Raw genomic sequence first — 24,832 nt, 5'->3', positions numbered from 1 at the left:
TACTAGATCTTCCTCTGAAACCACTATTGGATCCCCTTCCTCTATTGAATCCTCCTTTACTATTGCCACTATCATGTTGCTCAGTGAGTTTAAACTCTCCTTGTGTTCTTTGTTCACAACTTCTTCCTCCAAAGCCTCCTATATGGCCTCTATTGTCTTTTCCTCTACCCCTACCCCTATTGTTACTTGAGTCATGTCTTCTTTTCAGTTTTTCCTCCACCTTAAGGGGAAGTTGATAGGTTTGATGGATTGTTTTTGGGCTCATTAAACTGATTTCTTCTTGGATGTTCCATTGTAGACCATTTAGGTACCTAGCAACCTTGAGACTCTCTTCTTCCACCGTGTGAGATCTAAGGCTAAGTTTGTGAAAATCCTCTGTATAGCTATTGACATCAAGGTATTCTTGTCTTAAGTTTTGTCTCTTCCTATGAATTTGCACTTCATAGTCATTAGGGAGATACACTTCTTTGATTTTGACTAACATCCCTTTCCAAGAAGAGATGGGTGTTTTGACCATTTTCTTCCTTTCATCTTGCACAAATTTACACCATGTGAGAGCAGCTCCTCTCATCCTTGACTTGGCTACCTTGACTCTCTAGGCTTTAGTTATTCCTTCACATTCAAAATGGTTCTCCATGCCTTCTATCCATTCTAGGACTACTTCTGCCTCCATCTTACCAGTGAACAATGACAATCCTTCTAGTGATTTGCCACTCAAGGCCTTCAATGCCTTCAGGAAAGGTTCTTTCTCTAGGATAGGATCAGGTTCAGGTATCTTGTTTATCTCTAACACTTCTTTACCCTTCCCTTCTGCTCCTTCCACCTTTACCAACACTTAATCTACCTTGGTTTCTACCCTCCAAGCTTACTCTCCAATTATAGCAACTTCTCCTTTAGGAGTCTATTCTCTTCCTCCTGATCATCCACTTTATTTTCCAACTCTGCATTGGTCACCATGTTGTTGTCTCCTATAGATTCCACTGAGGACATCTACTCACTTAGCCCAAATCTTATAGGCTCTGATACCAATTTGGTGGGGGTTACCCTAGTTTGCTCAACACTTCACCTAGCTGGTGTTGCTCAATTGCACCAACTCATCAGTTCTAGTTGCTCTCTATACCTCCAAGTCCTTGTCAATCTCTTCTAGGGCTTGATCCTTTATCTCTCTAAGGTGTTTTTCTTCAATTTTTTTGGCTAGGAACCCTACCAATTCACAGTGCTTCCCATGTGCTCAATTATGGCTTCTTGGCTTCAAGTTGTGAAAATGACCTCATACCATTGTGAGATGATGCAGAGGTGTGGATGTGTCTTCATTCATTTTTTGGATGCATTTAGGGTCCATTTGAGGTTTGCAATCAATAGGTTTCTTACCTATTCCAAAATCTTGCCTAGAAAAGGGCTACAAGGAATTAGCCCAATTAGGCCTCCTAAAACCGGTTTTTTAGGGCTTGGGTGAAAACAGTCCAAAAGAACCCCTAAAAATTTTGGATTTCCTTCAATTTTTCCTCTAACATCAAGTGATTTTTGTGTTTTTTTCTTCTTAACCCACCATTCAATGTGCTAACCCCAAAATGAGGGTTTTGGAGGGTTTCTAGGCCTTCTAGGTGGCAGTGACAGGTCAAGTTAGGGTTTATGCAACAAATGAACTTTTCAAGGCTCCTCCTTGCATTCAAAATTTTTTACCAACTCCTTGGACCCATTCAAAATCTTAGAAATTGATTTGACATCCACCTTTGCACTTGGCACTTCATTTTCACCTTATTTCCTCTAGTCAGGTTGCTCTTGGACTTGCCTAAAACAAGGTGGAAGTGATACTTAAACTCTTCTCCAGTACTTGCACCTACATATATACACTATATAGATGGTTTCCCTCCATGTCCCAACAAGCCATGATGGCAGCACGTGTGGAACTCATGGGGCAACCACATTTACAAGAAAACTACTATATACAAGCCAAAATTGGTTATTTGCAAACTAAAGCAAGAAAACACTAATGAACAGTATCTACAAAGCTCTAAATTGAACCAATAGCACAATAACACACAAGAGAAACTCAATCCATTTTTGGATGAATAGATTCAATCCATTTTCAATTACAAAATGAGTAAAATCAAGTAAAACGCTGCCAACTAATCTGAAAATGAGTAGTTTCAGATTGTTAAGCTTGCAAAACACATTCACCAACCTTGGTAACCATGCAAGAGAGGTTTATTATATCTTTCCCACATGTGGAGTAATCCTAGGGCATTGAACAATCCCTAACTCCATCGCTAACCATTTTAGGACAAAAGTTGTCATGACAACTTTTTGTAACTTTGCAATTTTTGCACTTTTGGTCTTTCCAACCTATAAGGCCTATTCCAAGTCATCACAAATTACTTTTAAAACTTTACTAATACTAATTTAACCCTCCCTAATGCCTGTACCAAGTTTTGACACTTTTGACCATCAAAAAGGTCAATTACCTACTCAAACTCACTATTTACACAAAATGCAAACCTAAGAAGTATGAACACAACCTAGGTCTACATTGACTAAAAAATCTAACTCTTGGACCCTCCTGGAGTCCTTATTCACTACTGACTTGGCTAGGGTCAAGTTAAGCCAAAATTGAAAAACTAGATAGTCTAAGTCCTAGGTGCTCCTTCATTAGAAGCCCACTAGGACAACATTTGACTGCCCTTAAACAAGGTGTAAGATCTCTTTGAGTAACCTCCCCATCACTTATGTCCCAAAATTCAATTTTTCTCCATCTCTTCATCACTTCTCAAGTTGTGTACCAACACTCATCTTAAATACATTCCCATCTATCCTCGCACAAATCTTCAAACATTCTATCTATTATCCAATGCCTTTTTTATCCTTCCATCACTTTCATTCAATCCTTTGCATAAATTCATCATCTATGAAATATGCATTTGTGTCATTTTGTCACATGCTTGCCCATGCTTGAATCTCATGTTCAGTCCTTTTCCTAGATATCTATTCATGAAATACTTTAGAATCCGAGGTTGTTCATCTTTAACATTTTCTTTTGGTTGGGATACACACTCAATCCAGAAAAGAACCACTTATCGTATCTTGGTATCAACATCTTTTGATTACTATATCTCATACACTTAATCAATTGCTCTAAATCACTGTGATCTCTTAGTCGAAGACATGGCTAGTGAAAAATCCAAAATCTTACTTCAACGCCACTGTAATTATAGAACCCATGTAAGTTTCGTCACTTACAAGCCAATGCAAGCAAAATAAGAAGAGAAAAAGGCAATATGAAAAGCTCAAAAGCACAAGCAATAAAAGAAATATCAAGAAAAGAAAAAAATGCAATGAAATTCAATATCGAAATGCTTGGCTATGGGAACATGCAAATAACTCCATCGGGGCTATGGATGCCTGGCTGGCAATGGAGCAATATTTGTGAGATTACAATGATAACCTTGTCGGGGCTATGGATGCTCGCTGGCAGCGAGGCTCTATCCAGGATGCTTTTGAAGTCAAGGTAACTCTTGTAGCTAGCCATGCTGGATTCTAGAGATTACAATATTCATATGAGCCGGAATGGACCCACTTGCACACACAGGGGTAATGAAAGACTAAATACCTTGATCCAGTGTGGGATTCTTCTTCTCTTTTGAGTATGCTTCCTAGTCCCTAGATGTGTTCGGTTGAATTTTTCCCCAGGTTCTAAGTGTGGGTTGGATCTCTATCTTTGAAAAGTTTAGGAATACTTATTCGGGTGGTGCTAAATATCGTGACAATCTTGCATATCACCTCTTTACAAATGGAAACCTCTATGTTTGGGGGAAAATTTCATCCACTCTAGTCTTCCTATCCATATTTCCCATCTTCCTTCCTTCAATATCCATTACCCTATCTGAATTCATCATTATCTACGATCTTGCTTCACTTTATCCATACCATCTATCCTATCTATTCATTTCTTATATCATCTAGTACTATCTATGATCTTGCTTCACCTTATCCATACCCTCTTATCCATACCATCTATCCTATCTATTCATTTCTTCCATGATCTATCACTATCTATGATCTTGCTTCATGCTAGTCCATATCCCTTATCCTATCTATTCATTTCCTCCATCATTTATCACTATCTATGATCTTGTTTCTCCTATCCATATCCTATCTCTATCCATATCCCCTTTTCCATCCTTGATCTTAATCAAAACTAAGGACAAAACATGATTTCAAAAAGCTCTCCATGTGTCTCCTCATAAGCTACCTCGTCTTTCTCCTATCCATTTCTACCTCAATGGTTTAGTCATCCATTCACAATATTCCTTGTCTTGCTATATGTTGGGGCAAACAAATACATCTTTCTTCTAAATCCATAAATTCTACAAAATAAAAAATATCTAAAAATAACTAAAAATTTGACAAAATCAAATAAAAAAATTGAAAATCAAAGCATGAACGCTTGGCCCATCCATCAAATCAACAATAGGAAAAATCTCAAAGTCTGCAATCAAACTAATCACATGTCTTCTTAATCAATTCATCACTTGAAATCTATCAACATGAACATGTCTTATGCAGGGATAGGTACACTCGAAACCAGACAAATTAGTCTTATACGGGGTACTCACTCTTTGAAACCGGACATTCCTATCAATCATCAAGTCTTGTTAATCAATCCATCTATCAATATCATCATTAAAATGTCTTATACATGGATAGGTACACTCGAAACCAAACAAATCGGTCTTATACGGGGTACTCACTCTTTGAAACCAGACATTCTTATCAATCATTGAACTAATCAAAACAATAACATAGATCAGTATGATTGTTGGATTTTGTTCTAGTTAGTCTTATCTTTATCAATTGATGGAGGGACATGTTTCATCTCTCTAAAAATTCCAAAAAAAGAAAAAATAAAATAAAATAAAAATAAAAAAGTGCAATACAAACAAGTGGTGAAAACCTGGCAACGGGTGCTACTTGTGATAAGTAACTCCTTCATCTATAAGTACTTGTACATATCTCAGCACCATCTGATCTTGAACAAAGGACATCCAATAACACTTTGTCACACAACACCTATCCTAGACATACTTAGCGTAGTCACTGTCCTTGCTTATCTAAACAATTATCCACATCATATCCTACTATGGCTTGGTGATTGGTTGTCCATGTCTATATCGAGTAGTATCAAGAGTGGGGGAAGGTTTTGTGACCTCGTTGGGAGCATCTCGCCTTTGGGTTTCAACATCAGATCAAACAAGCATCAAGAGAAAACAAGGATCATGACAAATCAACAAGGAACATATCAATGTAAGAATAAAAACATGAGAGGGAAAACATCAAGGCTCTTTGAAGTGATTACAACTAAACAAAGATCATACTTGCAAGATGTTTTATGTGACAAAAATACATTCCAAACAACATGCATGTTTACTTATGGTTTTTGATCTTTTGCTTATCATATCTCCTGAGCACCTCCAGGATGTCTCACGACTAGAGAAGCAAGGAAGGAATGTGATGTTTTATTTGTCTACTATATGTGAGTGAAGCCTTTTACCATGCAAATTTGTCTTGCGAAGCAATCAGGTGGCATATCGTTGAGGACATTTCGGATTTGCATTGGACCAAGGTTAACTCTTGTTTGATCTTGTTTGTTTACGCAAGCGACACTCGGGTCATCTTGGTTCAATTATACCTCGACGCTTGTGTCGTCTTGCAATATCAAAACCCATGTAAGTTATACTCAAGTTGTTATGGTTCAATTATACCATGATGCTTGTATCAACTTTCAACAAATCAAGGCCCAATGATTAAAATAAAGGAAGCACTAGCACTTTGATCACAACAGATGACAACATTGAGAACGAGAATGCATATTAAGCTTTCCATTAGCTGTACATAATTATCATCTTAATCTTCCATTAGGTTGCATATCATTTTAAACTTTTCATTAGTTGCACATCATTATCATCTTAACTTTGCATTAAGGTGCATATCATTTTAATCTTGCATTAGATTGCATATCATTATCATTTTAGCCTTGCATCAAGTTGCATATGATCATTAGGTGCATTCTCATTATCATATTAAGTTTGCATAATCATTATCATTTAGACCATGCTAAAATCTTTCTTATAGTTTCTTGCATATATTTAAATTCATTGCGTTAGTTGGCATTATCATTATCATTATCATGTTCATATCATATCATTGCAATACATCTCATTTTCAAGATACATCTCACATCATTATCACATCATGGCATATAGTTGCATCATTGAATCATATCAGGTTTTGCATCTCATTAGGAACACATCTTATCACATCTAGGGACATTTCACAATGCATTCACATACATAAGCATATAATATCAAAACCACTTCTGCATATCCAATAACATCATCAAAAGCACACAAAAATCAAGCATCAACACATATAGTATCCACTAGGCATGCACCACAATCATCATCAAAAGCATGTAGATCATAAGCAATTATCATCAACACACACATCACATTATCTGCAAAAATCATAACAATCATGCACACCATACAACTCATCAGAATGAAATGCATCCATGTCAATATTATTTCATCATGCATATGTGTGACCACATGCTGATCCAAAAAGAAACAATGATGCAAGTCAAAGAAAATCATCAATAAAAGCAATAAATGTCAAACGTTCCTAGATATCATATCAATAAGTCCATCAAAGCGACATCAATCAAGTAATCAAGCAATCACATAATTAACAATCAATCACACAAGGGGCATCTAGCAACAAAGATCCTCCTATCGACATCAAGTCTCAACATCAAGTCTCGCATTAGATCAAACATCATATTGACGCAAGTGAACCATATCAACATCAAATCAACCCCATATCAAAATCAACAATCAACACCATATCGAATTAGACCCATATCGAGACCCATATCAAACCAGATCTATATCTAATTTGACCCATATCGAATTAGGATCCAATCTTTGATCCATATCAACTTTGACCCATATCAAACTAGATCCATATCGAATTAGACTCACATTGAGACCCATATCGACTAGGGACCCATATAGCCCAGGATGACATAGGCAATTTTGTTGCCTTGATGGATGAGTGAGGCATGTACGCACTATCCTCATGTAATCTCACCTCCATTTTTCAAACTTATTAAATCTATCAGGCAATAAATTCTCAAAAATTCACAAATCGTCACAAAATCACAAAAATTTCTAAAGATAAAAAATCATTCAACAATTGCACCTTCCCCTTCAACAAATACAATTTCTTCAATTTATCGCTCGAGGGGCATATCATCATCATCATATCAAATCAAGAATTGCATTAGTTTCACATCAATCAATCACTTTCACATCAACAATGATTTCTCATATCCAGGGACTTACATCAATGATTTTGGACAAGCAACATCATATCAAAATTTTGACGACAAATTGAGCATTTTTCTTTGAATCAACATGTGGTCACATGTTGACTCAAAGAGGGTCAAAATGTAGACACCTAAAAGTTGCACAATCAATTAAGTAAATTTTATTCATTTATAATTCCTCCAATTAATTAAATTAAGGTTTAATTAATGTCTATATTCCTCTAATTATCCCATTAATCAAATTAAACATTTGACTCAACCCTATTGTTCTAGCCTAGCCTATTCTTCAATTAAGTACCCTTAGCCATTTAATTGAATAAATTCTATTTATTTAATTAAAATCCCTTTTCCCCTTTTGATTAAATTCACATTTAATTAAAAATCCCCTTTACAAATAAATAAATCCATATTTATTTGTGAATAGTAGCCCCACTTGCAAAATCCTACAAATGCAAGTTGCATCCCTTTTGGCTAAATTAAATCATTTTATTTACCAAAAATTCCTATTTTCCCTCACCCACTTGCAAAATCCTACATTTTCCATTATTCTTCTAAATCCCCTTCTAGAAGTCTTCTAATCCCTTCCTAATCATGTTTTATCCCTTAATCTTGTCACATCCCTACATTTAGGGAAGTCATTTCCCTAAAAATGGGAAAAGTCTTCCAAATGTGTGGACGACTCTACCTTTTTCAACAAGTTAACTTATTGATTATTCCAAGTTTGTAAGACTATGACTAAACCACCAGAGGTTTCCCTCTTTGGTCAAGTAACCTTACAAAAGCCTTCCCAAGGCATTTAATGCCTCTTGCAAGCCCACACCCCTTAGCCATCATGGTTGTCCCTTTGACCATTTTCCATGTTGTAGAAGAGTTTACCTCTTGGGCAATAGCCCGCTTCCTTGGATAAAAGCATTATCCAATGATGTCAACCCTTGAAGCCTTCCCTAATGCTTAATTAGCATCCCCTCAAGCCATCTCAAGGTGACATTTGTCAACTTGGGATTGGATTGAATTCCTTCCATGGATTGATAACTTACAATCCTAGCCCTTGTTGAGATTATTCAATCTCAACTATCCATTTCTCCCATTTCATTGTAAATAGAGCCCATTTCTCTCGCAACTCATTAAATCTTTTGTGCATCAAAATTATAGTCACATTGCAGGTTAAGGAGCTCCCTTTGTCATCACCAAGCATCAAAGTCGTCTTCAAGCATCCAAGAATTAGCATCAAGCATCCATCTCATATCATTTAGACTCATCATAGTTCATCTTTTAGCTTAATTCATTTCTTTTACAAGTATTGCATCCTCATATTAGCTTAATTAAATCACATAGCATCCTTAGCTTTCAATTTGGAACTCATCTTTGCATCCTTTATTTTCATCTCTTCATCTTAGCATTTTTCAATTAAATAAATAAATAGAATTTATTCAATTAAATGGCTAAGGGTAATAGGCTAGGCTAGAAGAATAGGGTTGAATCAAATGTTTAATTTGATTAAAGGGATAATTAGAGGAATAGGGATATTAATTAAACCTTAATTTAATTAATTGGAGGAATTAGAAATGAATCAAATTTACTTAATTGATTGTGCAACTTTTAGGTGTCTACAGGTACATGTGAAACTTATTAATGAACTTTTCATTATCATTTTTTTGGCTCCTTTAAAATTAGTAATTGGAGGGTTAGGTGCACAAAGAGTGATTAGCTATTGGAACATGATCCACTTATGGTGCTCTTCCTCTAATAACTCATTGCAGAATCTCTCTTATTTTAATATACATGGATGCTTGAGGTGCAATGGTTTCGATTGTAGCCCTTAATTGGTTGAGATCTACTCTCTTATTTTTGTGTACATGGATGGCTGAGACCAACTCTCTTAATCTTGTATACACGGATGACCGAGATCTACTCTCTTATTTTTGTGTACACAATGCCTGAAATACAATGGTTCCGATTGCAAACTTACGCCTCTCGACGTAATTAAATCTTTCAACCTAATCATATGCCAAACTTCTTTCATCAATATCACTCTAGATATTTTTCTAACTACAAAATGGTATGAATATATATTTGTTAAGTGTTAAAATTATATATTTTTCACCATTTCAATTAGTCATTTACATGTAAAATTATTAGTGTGTTGTGTTTAGGCATTTTTTCGCTAATTTCTTTACTTCTAGGCTTTTCTTGTTCCATGCACGAGAGAGCACTCCAGAAGATCAAGATTTATTTAGAATATCTGCTTAAAAAGCAGGTCACCTAATCAAATGACCCTTATTAGCACTTGATCCCATTGGACAGAAAAGATCAGTCCTGTGCGAGTTAGATATAGTTTACTTAACCATATCTTCCATGGAATAGAATATCTGCTTAAAAATCAGGTCACCTAATCAAATGACCCTTATTGTCCAATGCGAGTTAGATATAGTTTACTTAACTATATCTTCCATGGAATAGTCAGCTCAAAATTTTTCCCAATTAGAAGAGAAAGATTTGAAACAACAAGAGAGTTTCCATCCACAATAGCTCTCAGCTTTGTGATTCTTTTGTCCTCCCTATTGCTATGAACAGAAACAGTAGCGCTAAGGGAAGCTTCATTAGAATGATTAAAAGAAGATTCCAATCCGAAAACTGTAACTGTTTGAAGAATCCATCCTTCCCTAATTGCGAACTTCTCCATTTGGACTTCTGATCTGAGCCGAAGACCTTCATCTTCAAGATTTGCATGGAACTTGATAAAACTTGATTTGCCGTTCATCAACTCCATTTTCAAATCATATCCATTGTCCAAATATAATTCTCCATTTGCTTCCATCCTGCTGCCCATTGCCACCACCAAACTAAATGGGCTTTTTCTTGCTTCTCGAGTTGTCAAACCCATTTCTTGCATAGGCAATATAGTTCCTTCATATACATGAACATTGATGGTATCTAATGGAGCTTGAAGCGTTACATATGAACCTGTTTCCATTTGAATAGAATCTGAAACATTAAACATACTGTACCAAGTCCCCTTTGGGAAATAAGCATCCACAGTCTTTGCTCCTTCCTTTAAAACAGGGGAGACTAGAACCCCATTTCCCAAAAGAAACTGGGTGCTGATGCCCAATGTGTAAGTGTCATGGGGGAATGTGAAAAACAGAGGCCTTGCAATTGGAGATCCTTTGGTATGAGCTTCATAAGATAGTGTGTAGATATATGGAAGAAGGCGGTATCGCAGACCTAATGCTTTCCTTGCAGACTCTGTTACAGACTTCCATAAGTAAAGCTCTCGACGATTTGCATTCTTTTCAGAATGATCTCTAGCAAAAGGATAAAATGCACCAAGTTGAATCCATCTATTGCAGAGTTCTTCTGTTGTGTCAGATGAAAAACCACAAATATCAGCACCCACCATGGGGATTCCAAACAATCCGAAATTCAGCATTGTAGGTATGGAGTACCAGAGATCATCCCATGTTGCACCATTATCCCCTGTCCAATGTGCCGCATGAACTCCAGATCCAACAAAGGTAGAACGGGTCAGTATGAAGGGTCTCTTCTTTAGTACTGATCTCAGTGCCTTGTTGGTCACAATGGCTTCTGAGAGACCATATAGATTATGTGCGTTGTATTCCAAGACACCATTATAATATGTTGCACTGGCAGCCAGAGTTTTATTCCCCAGTGGTCTGAAGGTTCCAGAATTGTTGATTTTGAAAGGGGGATCGTCCCATTTTGTGACAATGGAATCATCACACACTAGACAACAGTCTGTAGGTGCATCTTCTCTTGGGCAATTTCCAGCTTTTGGCAAGGAACATTTAATTCCACTGCAGAAATTGGAAACCTCGTTCATATCAAGCCAAAGGCCATCAAATGGAACTGTCCTGTGAAACTCTGAGATTTCTTTAGTCCAATAAGATTGAGTCTTGGGGTTCAGAAAATCTGGAAAGTATACTGGGCCTGGCCATACTTGTCCAAGGTAAGGGACACCTGCTTGTTTCACAAAAATGTCCTCTTTCATGCCTCTTTTGAAAGTCTTGTATGTTTCATTTACAGATATTCCTGCACATGTCAAACAAATTGTATAGATGTCATTACCTGTAGCAAAGTTCTATTTAATTCTTATGGGTACATAAATGAACATGTTACAAAATACATATGCAGGAATCTAAATATTCCCTATGTTTCCTCCTGTCATTCTTGAAGTCCCTTTATACTATTATCTCTATGTTTTTTTAACCTATAGCAGCTTAAAAAATAAAAATACAAAAATGCTCTTGTACACAATTAATGGTGTTGAATATATCCTACCATAATCACATTATATCATACAATTAATAGTAAAACTTAAGCAGTTAGTTTCACCAGAGCATTAGGTTAGTTCATGATAAAATGCGAAATTCAGCAGTACCTGGATCGACTATGAGAACATATTTCTGCCCATTGACATGGATTTGTTCAATAAACTCTCTCATTTCTTTCTCAGGGAAATTCACAGGGTCCAGAGTGAAATCCTTGTAGGCATCCATATGATCAATATCTGTCCAAATAACTTCTAGAGGGAGTTTTGCTGCTGCATAACCAGCTACAACTGATTTAACGTCTGTAATGTTTTTATATCCATACTTACATTGGTGAAAGCCTGCACAATTCAATACACATGATCACATCAGAAAGTTTGAAGTTGCAGCTTCACAGTACAATTAATTCAGAAATATGTCCTCGTACCACTTGTTGAAATTATACATACATGGAAGATAATGAATTGTTCTCAGTAATTTGTAGGATTTGTTTCTATTTCAGCCAATAGGATAGAGGCCAAGGCGAGACTGATATTCTAAGTTCTAGCCATTCATTTAGTCCAAAACCCAAGGTTTTCATCAATCTACTTAAATTGGGAACCTTCGAAATTTTCTGTATTCTCCCATTTAGGCTCTTGGCATGCTATTATTTATCTTCTAAAAGATGCAGGTCTTAGTGAACATGTAAACATCTCTCACCTTGCAGGAAATTAGATGAAGTAGGTATATGTTTCCAGCACATAGAATCATATATTTAGTTTTGCCTGGTTTTTGCTGGTTGTTCCTCTCAACCCTTGGGCTGAACTCATGCCTATTCTTTCCACTTAGGGCATACCGGAGATCTAAAATTTTTATCCAGTGAATCCTCTTTTATATTTTTATAAACAAAGCCCTTTTTTTAACTGCTTACAAGATTCATTCTACATTTTGTGCTCATTTTTCTTCACAAATATCAAGTTTCTGCTAATGTGAAATGCATTCCTTGTATAAGCATTTTTTGAAACTACTATTTGGAAATCTCATTAGGAGCCTTTTCACAATTAGATGCTATTACATGTCCTTTGTAGGAACACATAGAGAGAAAGTATATCAATGTTTCACTAGGACTGAGGGATATGTGGGTGTAGTAGCCAGTGACGAGCAATGGTTTTTACACAGTAAGCCAATCCTCTTCAATGAATTCTTATGCTCCTCAAAATAGTTATGGGACACTTGGGGAGCAGGTGTATAAATTATGGAAATGCAAACATTGCCATATTACAAACCTAGATCCTATGCATTTTCTCTTCAAATTCGGATCTAAGGTTTCAGTAAGGCTTTCAAACCCACCAGGAGTCATGGTCTATTGCCAATGAGGATTCTACTTATGATGACCCAGGTTTTAAGGTTAACGCTGTCTAGCATAAACTTCCATGTCCATGGTGCATGGTGTAGAGACAAAGTCAATTGTAATCATAAAGTCTTCAAATGTATGGTTTATGTGGTCTGACAGTCATGGGCCAGTGACAAAGAGAAATGCAATCACTACAGATCATCTTCCAAGGTTGATCCTTTACAGCACAAACTTCTATGTCCATGGTACATGGTAGAGAAACAATGGCCAATTGCAATGCTAAAGGCTTCATATATGAGGATTGTAATCGTTTCGCATCAATTTCTGAGGTGAATGTGTTTTACCATGAAGCTTTAAGACTAGGTACAATGGTCTGTGGAGCAGATTTTAATCATGATTACCCAGGCTGTGAGTTTAGTATGGTTGTGATAATGCAGGAGGTGCTACTGGGATGGGGCTAGCTGCAAAAGCACTAATGAATTTTTTTTATGTTATCAGAGTGATCAATGAAAACTTTTATCAGGAAGAAGTATGAGAATTATTACCAAAAGACCAGTATGGCATTGGAGCAGGGCGACCCACAAGGCCAGTGTACTGCTGAACGACAGAGAGCGCAGAAGGACCAGAGAAAAAATAAAAGTCTAAAACTCCTCCAATGACTCTGTATGTCAAGTAGTTACCTCCATATTCAACATCCATCCCATTGCTATTCAGCAAGAAAATTCCATGAGCAATACCCCCTGCTCTTACATCCATATAAAATGGATGAGACCCATACAGATCCAGATATAAATTCACACTCCCAATGTCTGCAGTCCAAAGTGTATGATCACTTTCATTCTTGCCCAGACGAAACCCACGCCGGGTGCTCTCTCCCAATCCATACAGAGAAGCATTCCAAGGAAGAACAGTAGAAATCTCCAAATACTGGTCTTTAAACACCATGTTCCCAAATGGATAAGCATTGTCCAGGTCTTGTGCAGTAGAATTGAACAGGACTTCTCCATTGGAACGCCTTGTAACTGCAAAGCCAAATGGGTTTTTGGTGTATGAAAACTGCAATTCAGGTTCCTTCTTATTACTAACTCCATCACCATCATTATTTCTGGCTACCAATTCTCTTGGGACTTCCCACCTTTGTTTATCGGCATCAGTAATATAAACCCGTAAGCGATCATGCGATTCATACCTGGAAAGACTCCAAGGCATTAATCACAACCATACAGAGACAATCTAGTATATGAAATCTAAATCAAGAGAATTAAATGACGATTAGTGAACTCATTAGATAAATGAAAACAGTAAGTTAAAGAAGCAAAGATAATCTGATACAGGAAACTTGACAGGCTAAGAGGAAGATTAATCATGTGGGCCGACGATTTCCTCTTAAGGAATTCTGAAGATATATACCGATGGATTTTCTAGGGGAATCCTGGTCATGCAGCTATAGGTGGTATTGGTAGAGATGGTTGTGATCTTTGTTGGAAAAGGATTGTTTGCGAAGCTGAATTACAAGAGATGGTAAATATGTTGAATGCGCAGTGCTTGGATGATGCTAATCAGCATTTAGCTGTGGTTATTCAACAGATTTTCAGTTTTAGTAGGTCTTTAAAATCTGTTAATTTTCTCATATTTCTAGGGAGTGGAATAGAGTAGCAGACTATCTGGCCAAATGGGTATCTGATCAAATGCAAGGTTGGAATATTGTGGATTCAGGATATTTGCCTTTAGATTTATCTCACACTTGAGAGCAAAGAATTGTGAAGAATAGGAATGTGTAATGCATTGTTCTTTGCAGGACTGTTGACCATTCTTGCTTTGTAACTCTCATTTGTATTTAATAAACTTTTACCCTTCTTAGAACAAAAAAAAAACAATGCTTGAAGGATTAATTCATTTCAAAGCTAGACGTCAAGATTTTTTTTTAAACAATTAGATATACTTCCATGGGTCATACAGGCCAATTTGGCAGAAAAGAACATACCCAACCCACACAACAGATTGATAAAGATAAGGAGATCTCATTCACTATGGAAACAATATGAAAATATTCAATCAAGACAGTCAAATTAAGTTTTGGAGGAACCATTCGAAAACTAGACACCTAGTAATGACCATTTGAACAAGTGGATACAATGTGATAGGGCTTACAGATCAATTTGATAGATCTCATGACCATTTAATAGATTGAAGAGGGAGATGGACATCCCATTCATTAGAGAAAGAGCCTTAAGGTACTGTCATGACCATTCATGGCTGTAAGACCAGGCTTAAGTTTGGCAAAGGAAAAATTGAAACTTCACTAGAGCAAATGAGTTCTTTCTATAGAAACTAATGTCCACCAATGGGACTGACAAAAAGTTCATAGCGGAAAATCATCAGCTTAGTGTATCATCAGCTTAGTGTATCTCCATCTTGTAAAGTAAAACTTAAATCTAGCCAAAAACTCTGAAAAAGTAATCCTAACATTTCAGTGCAGCTGAGATGTACTCTGTTTAGTGATAATTGTTACCTGACCAACAGTTGTAGATGTTGGATATCTGGGCCATAAAGAGAGCTGTTGGTCATTAGCTGCAGTTGGGCTGTGAAGGATCTCCCATCTAGTGCTTCTGTTACTGAATTCAGTGTATAACCTCTTCCAAAAGCCTTGCACACCAGAGGATAAGATAAAACTAATAAGAAGACCAGGGACAGCATTAAGACTGTATTCTGTAGAGCCATAGAAGTAGCCATCCTGGATGGAATATGAAATCCTAAGCTTTAGTTAACAGGTGGAATGAATTATTCCATAAGTAAGATATCCACTACAGCTTAAACTGAAAATTTTATGTACAGGATATTGAAAAGGTATATGAAGGAAACGATTCATGATCTAAAGGAACAGTGTTGGGTGATGAGTCGGAAGTTAATGGAGTTTGACCTGTGATATGCATCGCCTGAGTTCATTATGCCATTCTCAAGGATATTCGATTTTGGATATTTTAATAGTTTGATGGTGAATTTAAATCCACACAAAAAGTCAGACCCAATCGACAAAACACTATTTTATTCTCTTTTTAAATTATGCTTTTGTTGACCATGACTCTTTGACACAGAGTTGCTTGCAGTTGGAAAGGTAACATTCACACTCTGGAACGGTCTTATTCACACTCCAATATTATAATGTAAGAGATGCATTGCAAGAGTTTTAATTTATAGTTGTTGTTTATAAGATAGAATTGTTTAGTGATTGTATTTAGATTAGCCACTATTATAATTTAAATTTAATCAAAAATAATAATTATATATTAAAATATATAAATAACTTTTAAATTAAATTATTTTCCGATCATGTCATATCTATAGCACTTTTAGTTGTCACTTAACTGTTTATAATAAAATAAAATCTGTTAGTAGTTTTTAAGGTATATAATTTATTAAATGTCTTAATTTTTTATTGTAGAAGATTTGAAGTCAACCCATCTAGATGTCTATAACATGGACTTTGCCATCAAATCAACTTGATGTCAACCCATCTAGATGTCTATAACATGGACTTTGTCATTAAATCAACTGGATGTCTATAACACAGACTTTGCCATTAAATCAACTAGACGTTAACCCATCTAGATGTCTATAACATGGACTTTGCCATTAAATCAACTAGACATCAACCCATCTAGATGTCTATAACATGGACTTTGTCATTAAATCAACTGGATGTCTATAACATGGACTTTGCCATTAAAGCAACTAACAGGACCATTTAAATGTTTTAGTTTGACATTTACACTATATAATATTAAAATGTTGTTTATACAAAATTGGATTTGAACTCAACCCATCTAGATGTCTATGATGTGGACTAAAACCATTAAATCAAGTGTCAAGACCATCTAAATGCTTTAGTTTGACATTTACACCATATAATATTCAAATGTTGTTTATACAAAGGTGAACTAGAATTGTATAATGGTTAAGTTGTCACTAGAATTATTAAATATATTAATTTTAAAATATTTTAACATTTATTAATAATTAAAAATAATAATTATAGATTTTATGAATCTATGTTTTAAAAAATATGCTTTCAATATCTTAATTATACATGTCCATTTAAGACAACATAAGTTAATATATATATTTTTTAATTAAATATTATTCTATCCATCTTAATATCTTTTGAAATCTTTGTTTCCAATGAACCTTTCTATTTGTTTTAACTCTTCTAAAGTTAGGCACTAGATCACTATCAAACATTTATTTATCCTTTGTATTGAATATGGTCAACTAAAAATGACAAGGACACTTCAACATGTGAAGATGTGATGGTCATATTAATAGACTAAATTTAAGTTAGAATGATCAACAATTTTTTTTTTGTGTGTTATTGTCAATCGACTAAGAAGATGTAAGATAAAATATATGAGTTTTTTTTGTAACAACAACCACATACATGACCCAAAAAATTTACACTTTTTTTTTAATAAAAAGTGATATTCCACCACTTTCAAAATAGCAAATGAGTAATGTACTTTTAGAGACAACAATTCTACTAGCTTTCAACAAAGTAATTTCTCACTATTCATGCATACCACATGTTATCCATAAGAACATAGTTAGACTATACATAATGATCAATGGAAGTGAACAATATCATTACAGGAACGTACCTTAAGTGTTCTACTTGTTAGAGTAAAGGTTTTAATTTAATCATGTTGATTAAATTACCTTTATTCCTCTCTTAAGATTTCACTTTAATTTGCATTTGTGACATTTAATAATTATATTAATTATTAAATGTCTACCTATTAGGGTTTCTTTTAGGGTTGCACAATATCCTTTTATAAGGATTCATCATTGTAATTTATTTCTCTCTCGGATGAATACATTTTTTCAGCTTTCAGAGCACTCTTGCTTGTTTGTCTCCATCTCTTCTTTCTGTGACAGGTTATTTGCATGCAGGTGATCTTCGGGGTCTGTGAAGTTGGCTTTCTCAACTTCTACATGTGTAAAGCGGAAAATCACGGTCGAACCCTAGTTGGTCTCCCCTCTTCTAACTCCGAGGAGAGAGAAGGGAGGTTCACTAGGATTCGATGGGTTTTCACTTAGGGGGGAGACTTTACATTCAAAAGAGGGGTTGAAACTCATAAGATCCAATCCCACACAAGGTAAGATTGGATGCTAAATGAATTTCAAGGGTTTGGAAAGCAAAGCTACCCTCTTTTGTAAAGAATGTTGATTAAGGAAATTAAGCTAAGGATGCATAGAAAGTCATAAAGATTCACTTATAAACTGAGTTTAGGTTATAGGATGAAGCTGCGGACCTGGAATTAGCAGTAGAATGTCGATACGGCGCTGTCCTGCAAATTTGAGAAAAAGTTGTCGGGACGATGGTGCCTGGCGCCACGGTCCTCCGAAAAATCCACGAAACGAAGGGGGATCTGTTCGTCTCTGCACAAGGATTCCAGATCTTCAATCTCAGCCGCGTACCTGCAACCTACACACAGAAAAGCGAAGACGATTGGGGGGTTAGGGATTAGGGGTTTGCCTTTAGGTCAAACCCCGGTTTTGGAATTAACCAAGAAATGAGCAAGAGCTGTAAATGTAAATGACTGTAATGTAAAACAAGTACTAATACCTTGTTCTAAGGATGTTTGTATCCTTATGTGCAAAGGTTTAGATGTTGTATGTTGTAGTATGTAGCATGTAATAAGTGATCTCCTCTTCAATGGTTGAATCCTTGACTTGAATGCAACATGTAGCCTTGAATGGAGACTTGGAATGATCAATTGCTTGAATGCTTGAATGCTTGAGTATAGTTTCCACGCTTTGTACACATATCCTCCTCCATCTCCAAATGAGAGAGAAAAATGTAGTTTATATACTTGTCAATTAGGGCTGATAGACTGATTTTCCCGACCTTAGGCCGACCAGGGAAGTATATTTCCAAATTGCAATAAAAAAGACCAGATATCACTTAGGAAACCGGGCCCAAAATAGGACCCAGGGACCAGGGCGCTGGGCGCCATGGTCCTGGAGGACCAGGGCGCTGGGTGCCCTGGTCCTAAGGGACCAGGGCGCTGGGCGCTCTGGTCCCACCTCCGGGATAGCGGGGTGCAAGGAGGTTCAGGCCAGGGTGCTTGAAAAATGCAGTTTTCAGTGTCGTGAGCAAGTTTCGGGGTCTCCATTCAGGTTGCGTGTTGCGTCGCCATCGTGAAGACCGAAATGCAGTCGAAATTGCAAGTGTCGCAATTTTAGGACGCTACATTTAGCCCCCACTTTAGCGGGAGTATGTATGCTCATACTTCCGCTAAAGTACAAGGAAACAACGTTGAAAGACTTTCACCACGTCAAGGAGGCAAGATACACCAAGCCCCCAGTGGACTAAGGATCTTACGACTTCGATTGACAAAGTAAAAGGGAAGATCACGAGAAAGAACCATGACTGTCAGTAGTAAGGTTCCCTCACTATGAGTCATGCAAAAGAAATACCAAAAATCTTCAAGACAAAGCTAAGTTTGCCAAGAAATTTTCAAGTATCTTTGAAAGGATAGACAGGGTGTATGCCCCCCTACGTTAAAGCGATCGCACACGCCTCAACGGGGGTGATTGTTTTAACGTAGTGATACACATACGAAATGAGAAAGGAAAAGGAGCACGTTATTGCAAAGATTTAGCCCCCAAGTGTGAGATAAACCCAAGGATAATAGACACAAAACGCAAAGCACGAGGTGACTTCACTTTCCTCGGGGTCAGTATGTTGTATGATAAGTCATGTATATATATCATATGTATGTATGCATAATTGTTCTTCATTCCCCAATCAAGGAAGGTCACCTAGAAGAAGGGAACACATGTGTCTTTTGAGTCAACATGAGAGAGACCAAAGAGATCTCAATGCTTTGCATCGTCCTCAAGTAGACAACACTAAGGACGACAAATAGAAGAATGAGAATAACATATAGAAGAAGTAACAAAAGAGAGGGGGAGAGAATCTGCCATGCTAATGTAACTAGTCTAGCACGTCATCTACCCCCCGATCTTGCTGATCAATGTTTCGAGAAGGCAGGGAACACGCTAGAGGAGGAACATCTAACACAGCAGATGGAGCTATCACAAGATCCAAACAAGGGCTATGTTCATGTTCCAAGCCACATTGTTCTTGTCTAGGAGCTAGGATAAGTGCTTTAGAAAATTCATTAGATAAATGGTTATCAACATCAACAAGTTCATATTTGCTATCAGAAGCAAGAGGAGTAACATTTTCATCATGCATAACATTTTCATCTATATCATCATCAAGATTTATAAAAATAGGATCTTTAACTCGCACAGGATCAAGACCATCATGCATCTTATGTTTAGGAGATTTAGGCTCAACGTCCGGCTGAGGAGAAAATGGAATAGTGCTTGTTGAAGGTGTTTTTGGAGATTGTAAAGTTTGAGAAGCAGCTGCTTGAGCCCTAAGACGACGCTTTCGTCGGCGTTCCCGTGCAGAACGATTACGTCTAGTCTTAGTAGGAAGTGTAGAAGATAGAGGAGGAGGAATGTTCTCATCCTTATCACTTGGATGTTTAGGTTGTGGTCTCTTAGGCTGGATAATAGGAGAAGAAGAAGGTCTCTTCTCTCTAGAAAAGGCAGGAGGAGGAACTGCTCCGTATAAAGGAAGAATTTTTGGTTTAGGAAGAAGACCAAGTCCATCATGACAAGGAGGTATAGGTCTACTTTTAGAAGATTTATTAGGCATAGACATAGTCACATCCATGGGGACGGGTTGGGAATCTTCTTGGGGAAAGACATTAGTTTTGTCTTTCAAAGGAAGAATTTCCTTCTCAAAAATGATAGGAATGTCAAGTTTAGGTGTTCTAGGTTCACTTAGAGATAGGATCATATCTATTTTCCACTTTTGATAAGATTTAAAAAGATGATCACTTCGTGGAGGAAGAGATTGGAATTGTTTAGGCCAAAAGTAATCAATAGGAACACTAGAGGTTCTTTCAGCTGGTTTAAAGAGACTATGATTGATAGTAACAACTTCACCATTATTGGGAAATTTTAAACACTTATGAATAGGAGAAGCAATAGCTTTCATGGAAGATAGCAAAGGATAGCCAAGCTTCACACAAAATTGTTCGGAAGAAGGAATAATAGCAAAGTTCACATCAAGAGATTTGTTATGGACCTCAATAGGCAATGTAATAGAACCAATTGCAGGAGAAGAAAATGCATCAAATAATTTCACAACCACATCTGTTTTGTCATAGATCACTTGATTCAATTGCAAAGTAAAAAGAAATTCTTCAGTAATAACATTAACCATGCACGAAGGGTCAATAAGCACTCCACGGCAAGGCATATTCTTGACTTTTGCAACTATGTATAAAGGACCATCAGGTGCTCTAATGGTTTCACTAGAATCAAATGTGATGGAAGGTTCTTTAGGGATTTCTCGCTGCTCTACAAAGTTAATCACATTCGGAGTCATAGACACAAGACCATCAGATGAGAAAGAGGAATCATTAGCCTCAATCGCATTAGAGGTATGAGAGGTATGAGAAGGTAATGGATCAGTAAAAATCTAAAGATTTTGGTTAGGAGGAGCTACAGATGTGTTGCCTTTATCATTCACTCCAGAAACAGAAATAGTATTATTATCAATCAAATCTTGAATTTTACCCTTTAAAGAAAAACATTTTTCAGTATCATGCCCAGGCTGACGATGAAAGTGACAAAAAGATTTGTGATCAAAATAAGGTGAAGTAATCTTTGCAGGATCAATTTGTCTTATAGGAGGAAGAGTAAGCACATTTTGTTCCAATAACTTATTCATAATATCATGCAATGATTCATTCAAAGGAGTATACTTTCTTTCTTTCCTGAAAAATTTAGAAATAGGAGGCACACCTGATGCTGCATTTACATTGTTGTTGATGATGTTTTCATTGAATTTGATGGAATCTCTGTTCGGTTTAAACTTCCCAAATGGTTGTTGACTGCTATCACCCTTATCACTCGGAGCCATAGGATGTGATTGTTCCATTTGACTCACAGTCAGTTGATAATTGTGAAGAGTGGCACACAACTGTTGGAAAGAAGTAAACTCAGAAAACAGAAGTTTGTCTCGAATATCTTTTTGCAAATTAGAAATAAAGATTCTTTGAATATCATTATCAGGCACTGGAAAAGAAATTTGAGCATACAAATGCTTATATCTACCAATGAAATCAGTCACTTTTTCTTTAACACCTTGTTTACAATGCATTAAATCAATCAAAGTAACTTTAGGACTTATATTGTTTTGAAATTTTTGAATGAAAGCATTTGCAAGTTGTTCGAAAGAAGTAATAGAATAAGAAGGCAACGAGCAATACCATTGTAGGGCTTTGTCTCTTAATGTTCTGGTGAATAGTTTTGCAAGCAACCTTTGGTCATAAGCAAAATCAGTACATATTGTTTGAAAAGTCTTAACATGTGTTAAAGGATCTCCTTTACCATTATAAAGCTCCAAATGCGGGATTTCAACATGTTTAGGAGGAATAGCTCGAACAATATCAAGAGAAAGTGGGCTCGCAACATCAAATGTGGGCACACTAAACTTAGATTGATTCATAGAGGCAATTTGTTGCTGTAAAGAAGAGACAGTTTGTGCAAGATTATTAATGGTAGCTTCAGTCGAAGAGTTCATATTAGGTGTGTTAGATTGAGATGGAGGTGTGATGTTATTGAAAGAAGGTAAAGAGTAAGGTGGTGGGACCCTATGATAGTCAACCATAGGGGATGATTGGATAGGAGGAACACTACAAGGAGGAATGGAATGGTTAAACGAATTGCCCCCTTGTGTCATGTTCATTTGTGAAGATGTAATAGGAACACTTATTGAAGGAATGAATGAAGAAGTTGGATTAAATGAAGGAAGAGGATTAATTGAAGAAGGAGGATTGCCCCCATGACTAGTGATCACAGGAGGAATGTCTTGTATAGAAGTAGCCATTATGTTTGATGTAAAGGTAGGTATGTTAGCAATAGGAGTGGTCAAAGGAATAGAATGATTGACTTGTGTAGGAGGTTGTGTATAACCTAAAGATTCAGCACCACTCTTCATAGGCATCACATTCGAATCCACAATGTGTGCGATACCACGTAAAACATCAATTCCATTCTTATCACTTTGAAGCATGCATTTTAGACCCTCAATTAAAGGAAGAGCTTGACTATCGGGATACTCATGAGACATCCATTGGTGAAAATTGTCAAATTGGTTATCCAATTTGGAAAGTTGTTCAACAGAAACCTCATGGAGAGCTTCTTCATCATTCGGAGGATTAGAGGAATTACCCATGTCCTCGTTAAAAAGGCTATTCAAATTAGGTTCCATCTCCTCAGTAGTTAAACCTCGGAAAGACTGAATTCTACGGCTTCTTCTAACGGGAATAGTGTAAGTAGGGCTTATTGTTGTAAAACTCATGCACTAGAAAGAGAGAGAAGATTTTGAATTTAGAGGTAGCAATTTTCAGTAAAATCAGCCAATCTTCTGGATTTAAGCTGTTAAATGCAATCACGACAGTCTCCCGAAATTTCAGAAAAAATGTTCTGGACCGTGGCGCTCGGAGTGCAACACGGTCCCTGCAACTTTTTTCAAAATTTGCAGGGATGAAAGGTATGATGATTTTAGAGCTAATCTGAAAAAATTGAGGGATTTTACGATCTGTAGATAGGCCAAATTAAAGTTGCAATCTCAAAATTGAACCCTATCAAGATTGTCGAAAAATGCAAAATTTGAATTTTGAAAAAGAGAGGGAAACTGAAATTTTGAATTTTATGATTTTAGAGGGAATGTCAAAAGCAGTGCAAGTTTTGAAATTTAAAAATTGATTCAATTTCACGCAAAATTCAATTTTGAAAGCGGAAATCAAAGTTGTTGTAATTAAGCACTTAATTTCAAAAGTCACAAATTGCAAGAATTTGAATAAAGCACTGAAATTTTGAATGAATGCAAACACAATTTTCAGATTTAGGACAGTAAGAACACAATTTTGACACAAAATTTCAATTTCAACAATTTTTGAATGATTAGGAGCCTTAAACCAAGCAATCACAAGACCAACTTTGACTGTAATTTTGAAAGTGTTATAATTGACAAAATCAGCCAAAATTCTGGATTTTAGCAGGAAAATACAGCAAGATCTCGCTCCCGAAATTTTGGAAAAAATGTTGGGGACGATGGCGCTCGGAGTGCAACACGGTCCTCGCAACTTTTTTCCAAATTTTCAGGGATGAAAGATATTGTGATTTTATTACAGAATCCAAAGTTACAGCTAATTTGGAGATGTTTTGATCGGTCAAATTGTCAAACAAAGGTTGAATTAAGAGGGTTTCAAAAATTAGGGTTTTGACTTTTAACCACTTAATTTTCAAAATTAAAGCACAAATATGAATTGAAAATTTGTAATAGAAAAGCAGATCTGAAGCAAGCATTAACAATTAAGCATTTCGCAAGTTCAATGTTCAAAAAGAAAATTTAGGGTTTTTATGCAATCACCTCTAAAATTTTGCAAAAGATCAAACATGGAAATGTAACCAAGGAATCAATTTTCAAATCTAATCATGAATAATCAGAAGGATGTTCACGTCGGGTTCACCAAAATGTAAAGCGGAAAATCGCGGTCGAACCCTAGTTGGTCTCCCCTCTTCTAACTCCGAGGAGAGAGAAGGGAGGTTCACTAGGATTCGATGGGTTTTCACTTAGGGGGGAGACTTTACATTCAAAAGAGGGGTTGAAACTCATAAGATCCAATCCCACACAAGGTAAGATTGGATGCTAAATGAATTTCAAGGGTTTGGAAA

At 36.4% G+C, this 24,832-nt stretch overlaps 1 protein-coding gene across 1 annotated transcript; it reads right to left on the bottom strand.

Moving 5' to 3' along the window:
- Positions 1 to 9,602: 9,602 nt before the first annotated feature.
- LOC131037637 (alpha-xylosidase 1) lies at positions 9,603 to 15,961 on the bottom strand. Its single transcript, XM_057969825.2, has 4 exons — positions 15,519 to 15,961; positions 13,552 to 14,195; positions 11,784 to 12,014; positions 9,603 to 11,434 (listed from the first exon to the last, which is right to left on the bottom strand). Exons 1-4 carry the CDS (start codon positions 15,737 to 15,739, stop codon positions 9,825 to 9,827), a joined length of 2,706 nt encoding a protein of 901 aa, XP_057825808.2. The 5' UTR covers positions 15,740 to 15,961; the 3' UTR covers positions 9,603 to 9,824.
- Between the last annotated feature and the right edge of the window lie 8,871 nt (positions 15,962 to 24,832).

This window comes from Cryptomeria japonica, chromosome 11 (assembly GCF_030272615.1).
Source record: "Cryptomeria japonica chromosome 11, Sugi_1.0, whole genome shotgun sequence".
Lineage (NCBI taxonomy): Eukaryota > Viridiplantae > Streptophyta > Pinopsida > Cupressales > Cupressaceae > Cryptomeria > Cryptomeria japonica.
Note: the sequence above shows the minus strand (reverse complement) of the source record. Positions and strands in the feature narration are given on the sequence as shown.

Excerpts from the sequence above, each read along its gene's own strand:
- LOC131037637 (XM_057969825.2), bottom strand. The coding sequence starts at position 15,739 with ATGGCTACTTCTATGGCTCTACAGAATACAGTCTTAATGCTGTCCCTG. Across the intron at positions 14,196-15,518 it reads CATCTACAACTGTTGGTCAG|GTATGAATCGCATGATCGCT; the intron begins GTAACAATTATC and ends GAGTCTTTCCAG. Across the intron at positions 11,435-11,783 it reads TGTTCTCATAGTCGATCCAG|GAATATCTGTAAATGAAACA; the intron begins GTACTGCTGAAT and ends TGACATGTGCAG.